The 8715-nt window shown below is 55.7% G+C and overlaps 1 protein-coding gene across 3 annotated transcripts; it reads left to right on the forward strand.

Moving 5' to 3' along the window:
- The first annotated feature begins 32 nt into the window (after positions 1-32).
- Positions 33-6439, forward strand: SMPDL3B (sphingomyelin phosphodiesterase acid like 3B). 3 transcript variants are annotated; one of them, XM_051772264.1, is made up of 7 exons: positions 33-508; positions 1960-2057; positions 2558-2701; positions 3272-3444; positions 3575-3755; positions 4324-4451; positions 5497-6439. In XM_051772264.1, exons 1-7 carry the CDS (start codon positions 216-218, stop codon positions 5878-5880), a joined length of 1401 nt encoding a protein of 466 aa, XP_051628224.1. In that variant the 5' UTR covers positions 33-215; the 3' UTR covers positions 5881-6439. The 3 variants fall into 3 exon arrangements, with proteins under 3 accessions (XP_051628224.1, XP_051628223.1, XP_051628225.1); XM_051772263.1 differs by having other exon boundaries at positions 38-508; positions 4324-4457; XM_051772265.1 differs by having other exon boundaries at positions 38-337; positions 4324-4457.
- The last annotated feature ends 2276 nt before the right edge of the window (positions 6440-8715 follow it).

Below are 8715 nucleotides of genomic sequence, written 5' to 3' on the forward strand. Positions count from 1 at the left end.
GCCCAGGGCCCAGGTGACAGGTGGGGCACGGGCGGGGGAGGGACGGAGCACAGGAAAGCACAGCAGAGCACAGGGCAAGAGAGCACAGGGCACAGCCGAACACGGAGCACAGAGCATAGCCGAACACGGAGCACAGAGCACAGCAGAACACGGAGCACAAAGCACAGCAGAACACGGAGCACAGCAAAGCGCAGGGCACAGCCCAGGGTGCCCCCATGCAGCCCCTGGCTCAGTCCGTAGCACTGCTGCTGCTGTGCCCGCTGGCCGCGGCCCTGCCCGGTGCTCGCGGCGGCCGCGGGCGGTTCTGGCACCTCACGGACCTGCACTGGGACCCCGGGTACGAGGCGGCGGCGGCGGCGGGGCGGCCGTGCCCGTCGGGCAGCGCCCGGTCCGGGCCCGCGGGCCCCTGGGGCAGTTACCTGTGCGACGCGCCCTGGGCGCTGCTCCGCTCGGCCGCGCGGGCCATGCGGGACATCCTGCCCGCGCCCGACTTCGTGCTCTGGACCGGGTGAGGAGCGGCCGGGCCGGGCGGGACGGGGAAGGGCAGCGGAGCCCGTACGGAGCCCGGGGGGGGTCAGGGCTCTTTCCGTGGTCCCCACTTTGGAGAGGGGAGGGGGAACGTGCCTCGTAATGAAGAACGAGGGCGTGAGCACAACCCCAGCGAGGGCTTTCAACGCTCCGATACACCCTAGCAGTGAAAGGCAGTGAGGTGATGGAAGGATCCCAACTCACGGTCCGTCTTTCCCTTGTTCATCCTGCCCGGCCCTGTCTGACTCCGCAGTGACTCTGAGTGCCTGGAACGCCCAGGGAAGGGGCTGTGGGGTGTGTGTTACACCAGGTCCTGCCGGTCAGAGCAGTGGGAGGAGAGCGCTGCAAACCAGGCTTGTGGCATTTCTTCTGGCTGCAGATGAGGCACCTGGGAGACCTGTCTCAAAAAGGGGCTGTTTTGCTTTAGGAGTAGGGGTTCTCTCCTGTCGTGGTCTCCAGGAGTGGGTTTCTGGTCCCTCAAGTGCACTTACTGCCCCAACAGCACTTTCAGTAAAAGCTGTATTTTCATGGTGATTGTAAGTGTGTATGGCCTTTCTTCTCACAGTGCAACCTTAACCTGCAATCTGCTGCACTCTCCAGTTCCAGGAGGCTGTTGCCTCCTGAAAACATGAAATGTTTTCATTTTCTGTCCCCGGAGATGCATGTTGCTGCTTAGATGTAGTTATTGCTCCTTGTGACCTTATGTTGAGCATTCTTTTTCCTCAAACGATTTCTCCAAGTTCTCTCACATGATTTTGAATGTTGATCTCCTTCTTCAGTGGGCTGGTGGCCAGCTCAGCATTAACTACAAATGCCATGAGTGTGTCAGTGCAAACACAGACGTGTGTGTCTGGGGCACTTTGGAGCAGCACCGGATTGCTGCCTTACTGGACGTATTCCCTTGCTTTATGGTGATCACAGCTGTGCAAACAGCTCTGCTTCACTATTGCTGATCAGATGGTGCCCTCAGATTGTGAAGTGCTGATCCTGGCAATATTTCCAGGCAGCTTTAGTGCCTGTGACATGCCCTGAGGGAGAGGGAGCATCCCCTTTACACCCTTGTGTTCAGGGGTTTTAAGGTAAAATGAATCACAGAGTATCCTGAGCTGGAGAGGACCCACAAGGATCATCAAAGTCCCACTCCTGGCCCTGCACAGGACACTCCAACAATCCCACCATGTGCCTGAGAGTGGTACCCAAAGGCTCCTTGAGCTCTGGCAGGTTTGGAGTGGAGCTTGTTTTCTCTCTGTGCAATTCCTTGAAACTCCCTCAGTACCCTGACCAGTCAACATGAATTCTGCCCCCAAAAGCTTCAACTGTCCCTTCTAGGAGGCATAGAGAGAAGTCAGCAAGTTTCTGTGCCTTGCTCATCGCTGTGAGTGCAGGTCCTATTAGTCCCAGACAGTGACTGTGCTGCTGCTTTTTTTTCAGAGATGACACTCCCCATGTCCCCAATGAGCAGCTCGGAGAAGAAAAGGTTCTGAACATAATAGCAAACCTGACTTCTCTGATAAAAGAGACATTTCCAGGTAGGATTTGAGGGGATGAGAAGGGGAGAGGAGCACAGAGACTCGTGGGAAGGGCTTACCAGGGTGAAGAAATGACAGAATTCAGACAGAGAAAGGCACAGAAGGGCTGTGGTCACTGGGACTTGTTTGTCCTCTTCCCAGTGGCCTCAATTCTGATGTGCCTCATGCATTGATGCACTTTCATGTTCCAGGTTAGCTCACTCAGGAGAGAGGAAAATAAAGGTTTCTGTTATTAGCCATTAAAGCAGAAGAAACTGCAAGATTCTCTCAAACATAACCCCTGACAGCAAGAGAGAAGGCACTGCTGTGCCAGCTCAGGGACTCGGCTGGGGGGGCTCATCCCGAGGGGGGTCAGAGCTGAGCAGTGCCCCTGGTCAGTGTGGCCCCAGGGCAGGGGGTGGGGGACTGGCCCTGGCAAAGCCTTGGCCTTGAGTGCCCCGGGGAACTCTGGGGAGCTCTGCAGCTCTGACTCCTCTGCACCTCCTTTACCCTCTGTCCAGGTACCAAAGTCTATGCGGCGATGGGCAATCATGACTTCCACCCCAAGAATCAGTTTCCCGGGAAGGAGCACAGGATCTACAACCAAACAGCGGAACTGTGGCGGCCCTGGTTGAGTGATGCCTCCCTCCCTCTCTTCAGAGCAGGTCTGGCACCACTGGCTCGTGTTGGCAGCACTCTGGGGAGATGGGGAAGGGTAGGAGAATACCATGACCAGTTTTCCTTGCCTTAGAGCTCAGAGCATCAGTATTCATAGAGGACTGGCAGAGAAAGGGTCCAATTTAGTGCTGATTTCTGGCATGGAGTTCTGCTTGCAAGAAGATAATTTTTTTTATACTTTAGTCTCTCCTGTCATTGTCAAGTTACTGGAAAGAATGCAGAGTGGTGAGCTGCACAAGGAGGAAAAAGATCTTTAAAGGTACCAGCTGGGGCAGGCAGTGCTGTGCCTCCTCACAGCTGCCCACTTCTGGTGCTGCCCACTGTCCCCATGCAGGTCTCCCTTTAGTGGGACAGGCACAAGCATGACAGGAGGCATGGGAAGAATCACCCCAAACACCCATCCTGGAGTGGGCAGAGCACTACTGGTGCCTGGTTCAGGCAGTGACCCTGCTGTGGCTATTGCTAAGGAGAGCAGAGAGAAGTGTAAACAAAGGGATCTGGGATCACAGCCACCAGTGTGACCAGACCTCCAGCTCTTTCCCTGTCGTGTTTTTCAGGAGCTTTCTACAGTGAGAAGCTGCCCAGCCCAGGGACGAGAGGGAGGATGGTTGTCCTCAATACCAACCTGTACTATGACCAGAATGACGAGACAGCTGCTGAGGAGGATCCTGGGGGGCAGTTCCAGTGGCTGGAAGAAACACTGACCAACGCCTCCAGAGCAGATGAAATGGTATTAACAAAGGAATGGATGAACAATGGCTGTAGAGAGCTCCTCCCAGCCCTGCTCTCCCCTGGGGCAGTCACAGCCACGGGGCTCTGTGGGCAGCACGGGCTCTGTGCTCAGGGCAGCTCTTCTGCAGGTCTACCTTGTGGGGCACGTCCCTCCCGGCTTCTTTGAGAAGAAACGAGGCAAGGCCTGGTTCCGGAGGGGCTTTAACGAGCGGTACCTGGGCATTGTGCAGAGGCACCACAGGGTGATCGCTGCCCAGTTCTTCGGGCACCATCACACCGACAGCTTCCGCATGTTTTACAGTGACACAGGTACCCGTTCTGCTCACCCAAGCACCCGTGGGACAGCTCTGCCAGCTCCCAGAATCACTGTCCATGGGAGGTGTCAGTGGCTGTTGGCTGAAGGCAGCTGAGAAGCCAGCAAAGGCTTGTGAAATGCTCTGGGCAACAAGAGGCACCAGTGGTTCTCATCTCCACCCCCAGCCTGTAGCTCCTGACCTCCTTCCTGTTCATCCTCAAATGTTGTTTCCCCTCAATGACTGGCAGCTTCTTGCCTGTTGCCTGTGCAGGGGTTTAGGCATGGCTGGGGTGTGAGGGAGCAGTGTTGGAGTGGTGCAGAGTGCTCTGAGCACAGGGGGTGGTTCCCCAGCCACCCTCACTGCAGGAGCCCTTGCCTGCAGTGGAAAGCCTGTTCCAGGCTGCAGGAGCCCCATGTTCAGACCCCGATGCTGCTCCATGTGCTGATCTTTGTGTGCACCAGGGGCTGGTGACAGAGATGCTCTTGGGCAGTGCCATCAGCTCCAGGTGCTCGCTGCGATGGGGACAGGGTCTGGGGCAAGCCAAGGTCTCCAGTTACAGGTTGCTTTGCCTTTCTGTGAAGGTTCTCCAATCAATGTCATGTTCCTGGCCCCTGGAGTGACTCCCTGGAAAACAACATTACCTGGAGTGAATAATGGAGCCAACAACCCTGGGATTCGGGTGATCGACTACGATCCGGACACCCTTCAGGTGTTGGTAGGGGATCCCCTGTGCTGCACACTGCAGCTCTGGAAGAGAACTTCTATTTCTCCCTGTGGTCAGAACAGGCAGGACCACAGGAGCTGAGCAGCTGTGTGGGAGAGGACCCTGACTCAGGATATTTGAGCCTCGTGTCTGGCACAGATATTTAGTCAGAGTGTCAGTGAGTTGAGGCCCAGGCCCCCACAGCCAGTGCATCCTGCTGGGATGAGTTCCTCAGAGCAGGGGCAGACAGGTTTTGCCGGCTTGTTCGTGTCCTTAAGAGAGATTCCTTTGACACTTGCTTTGCTCCCCAGATAGTGTGGATCACAGAACTCCTCTTTGAGTACTAACAGACCTGTCAGATCCCCTCCAAAAACTGTAAACCGTCTGGAAAATTATTTGTGTACCTGTGTTTGCTAAAGTGATGGATTTGATCTGAATTGAGGTGAATTGTAGGGGCAGCTGCTGTTTCCCATCTCTTGCTTGCCAGGAGGTAGAGGATGGATGCTTGTACCTCCTATTGCAGTGGATGGAGCTCTCTGTAGTTGCTCTGTTTACATGTTTATAGCTTGTGAAGTGAATGCTAAAATATGCTGTGCAAGGCTGGGGAGCCAGTGAAGCAGAGAGAAAAAGGGCAAGAGACTGAGAACAGAGGTTGTGAAAAACTTGATTCTTCAGTTTGTTCACAGTTGAGAAATTAACTTTATTTGGGAAGTAACACTCCTCCAGCCCTTGCTTCTGCCAGTGGACAGTACTGATAGTAACTAACTGATGTTTGAAGAAGGCCAGGCTCAAAGTTTGGACGTAAAAATCAAGCAGAGCAAAGCCACCCCTTCAACCTTTAGGAAACAGGCTGCATTTGGGGTGGGTTCTGGAGGCTCTCACCTGAGGTGTGTCTCCAGGTGCCTGAATTGGTAGGAAGCCCTGCCAGGGGCAGCTGTGCCCTGGGGGCAGGGGATGTGCTGCTGTGGTTGTGATCCCAGCCCAGCCCAGCATCTCACTCCAGGTCAATCCTGTCCTGATGTGTCCCCACTTCTGTTTTTCTCTCCCTCAGGATATGGTGACTTACTACTTGAACCTCACTCGTGCCAACACGATGGCCTCGCCAGGGGAGGCAGAGTTCCCAGCGTGGGAGGCAGAGTACAGCCTGACAGGAGCCTTCCAGGTCCCTGATGGCTCCGCACGCTCCATGCAGACGGTGCTGGAGAGGATCTCAGGGGACCCTCACTACCTGCAGAGCTACTACGAGTTCAACTCTGCCAGATATGACCTGGCACTGTGCAAGCAGGAATGTCGTGTGGATCACCTGTGTGCCATCAGGGAAGTTGATTTTACGAAGTATGATGAGTGTGTGAAAACCAGCAGTGCTGCCTCCGCTGCCAGTGGCGTTTGGCTTTTGGTTTTCTGCGTGTTCTTAGGACTTCTCAGTCCCCAGTGAGTGCCGTGATGGCCGAGAGCAAGAGAAAAGGAGGAGAGCACGAGATCCCACTGCACGTGAATCAGTGATTTTGGCATTAGAAACCAGGACAAAATCACTAGTGTTTACTAAAAGCTCTGCGATACTGACTTGCAATTTTCTAGACAATCTTGATGTGTGAGGGGGGTACAATAATCATGAGAACCTTGTTGTGCTGGACTGCCTGCATTGAGGAATCTGTCTCCCCTCTGCTGGGACTGCTGGGATAGCCTCACAAATCAGATGAAGACCAGGCCTTCCTGTGGACATGACCTGCCCACAGGTGAGAGATGTGTTCTTGGAGGCTGCTGCCAACATTCCTCAGGTTGGCACACAGTTCTTTTCTGAAAGGACGGTACAGCTGGTGACCCAGAAAGTCTTGTTATGGTGGCAGAAGCCTCTGGCTTGTGAGCAAAGCCATGTGGGGTGGCAATGTCTGGACTTCAGCAGACTTTGGTGTCTCAGTGCTGAAGAGGAAGCACTGATGATTGTCTTTGCACCCTCCAATTGCTGAGCATAAACAGCTCTATTCTCTCTTCTGTGCTCTCTTCACTTGCATTCACTGAGTTCCCTCCCTCAGCTGGGTGTGGCAGCTTCACCAGTGAGATATGAGGTGGTGATTTACAGCCTTGGGCTTTGCCAGCTGCTCCGAGACCTTGAGGGAACCAGTACAGAGTGCTGGTGTTGGACTGTGGGTACGGGGGATGAGGTGCAGGAGGAGCGTGCACTGGCTGTGGAGGCAGCTCTGGGCTCTCCGGGGGGGTCTGACCCGGAGCTCTCGAGGCAGTGGGTGGTCGTACCCCGAGCAGGCCCCGGATGGCCGTGGCTTTGCCGCCGTGGCTGGTGTTTGCCCCCGGGACCCCTTCAGAGTGTGTGTGGAGCGATGCTGCGGTGCCCGAGCATTCCCCGCCGGCCCCGGTGCAGCCCGGGAAGGGCCGGGACCCCTGTGAACACCCCACTCCACTCCTGGGCTGCAGGGCTGGCAGCCCCTGTCCCCTCCAGCTCCGTGTCACCACAGCTCCCTGCAGCAAGCACAGATCCGAAAGGGAAGGGTGGGAGGCAGGTGGGATTGCCGGCATTGCCCGTCCTGAAATCCTCCTGTTTGCAGCGGGATGACCGAGCGGGCACGTCCCAGCCCGGGCCCATCGGTCCCCTCGTTAGTTCTGAAGCCCCCCCGAGCGAAGCGTGGCCGGGGCTCCGGGGGAACAGGCGGTGCGGGGCTCGAGGCTCTGCCCCGGTGCAGCAGAAGCGCTGCGGGACCGTGCGGGGCCGAGCCCGGGGCTGCGGCGGGAGCGAGGTGCGAGGTGCGGAGGGTTATCCCGGCGGGAATGACGGAGGGGAGGTGCGGGGGGTTATCCCGGCGGGAATGACGGGGGGGAGGTGCGGGGAGTTATCCCGGCGGGAATGACGGGGGGGAGGTGCGGGAGGTTATCCCGGCGGGAATGACGGGGGGGAGGTGCGGGAGGTTATCCCGGCGGGAATGACGGGGGTCCAGGGGAGCCGGGGCGACGCTGCCCCGTGGGGAGGCCGCCGGTCCGGGGCGATCCTGCCCCCACATCTGCTCTGCGCCCCGGTATTGTTTAAGCTTTAGTATTTAAGGCTTCCTCCTCCTCTACCGTTCTGCAACTGTGCTTGAAACCTTTCCCAGACGTTTGCCAGATTTTATGGCAAAAGAGACAGCAAGGGTGATGTACAAGAAGGTGGAGAGCAGAGATTGACGCTCTTTAGCTGCTTCTCTCTTAAAGCTTCCCTGAGGAGGACATCGGTTCTGGAAAATTCATACAAAACAAAAGACAATAACCAAATCCACCACCAGGGCTGCTGGAAAGCTGCTGCTCTTGCTGTTTTACTGGTTATGGGACCTTCAGGGAAGGGTCATTTAACCCTGTGACCCAAACTCCACAGTTGTTGATCCTAAATTGGCTCCAGTCTTACTTCACACTCTCCCTCTTTCTCCAGCATTGCCTTTCCCACACCCAGCAGGTAAGGCCCACTGACACCACACAGCTCCTATGGATGAGGGGCTGTACCTGGTGTTGAGAAGCAAAAGCAGAAACATTTTTTCCCCTTTACCTACTACTGCTAGATTGAGAGTTTTGAGATCAAAGAACCTACAGCTGTCCTGATTGCTTTTGAAAAAGCACATCTCAAACAGCACTTGACCCCTGAGCCCAGCAACCGCCCTTACAGCCCCAGGTCTTCTCCCAAGCCATGTCTTGCAGTCCAGCCCTCTCCTGTGGTCTCTCCCCGTGCCACTGAGGTTTCAAAGTCCTTGGTGTAATTGCACAACTGCACACTCACCCGTTCTGCACTGGAAGCTGTTCCTGCTCTCCTGAAGGGCCCCAGGATGATCCCAGCTCCTCTCCAACAAGTCCTGCTTTCAGGCGTGTCAGTGCAGGGTTTGACACACCAGTACCTCATTGAACAGCCCTGCGAACACACCCCCTGTCAGTTCACCTCGAGCTCTGCGGCTGCCCCCTGGTGCTGCCCTCTCGTATTTCCAGACCGAAAGACAAAGGAAGGGTTACAGTGACAATCCAGGGAATGCTGCAAGGACAGATGTTCCTGGAAAACACTACTATCTTCTTTAGCTCAATCATTGTTGATTCAGCTGCAAACTAGTCTCCATTTCGCTCCCATCTCTGCATTCACACTGCAGAGGTCTTCTGCTTATTGTGCAAGTTGCCTCCCTTTTAAATCCTTCATTTAATACAGGAGATGAACAGCTCACCAACCCACACTGACAGTGTCAGACCACAAAGGGAACCCTTCACCTGCACCAGCGGTTTCTGCCTGTGGCAGGTGAGCAGCTTGCAC

The sequence above is a fragment of the Manacus candei genome, unplaced genomic scaffold (assembly GCF_025592945.1).
Source record: "Manacus candei isolate 608988 ecotype Guabito, Panama unplaced genomic scaffold, ASM2559294v1 h1tg000151l, whole genome shotgun sequence".
Lineage (NCBI taxonomy): Eukaryota > Metazoa > Chordata > Aves > Passeriformes > Pipridae > Manacus > Manacus candei.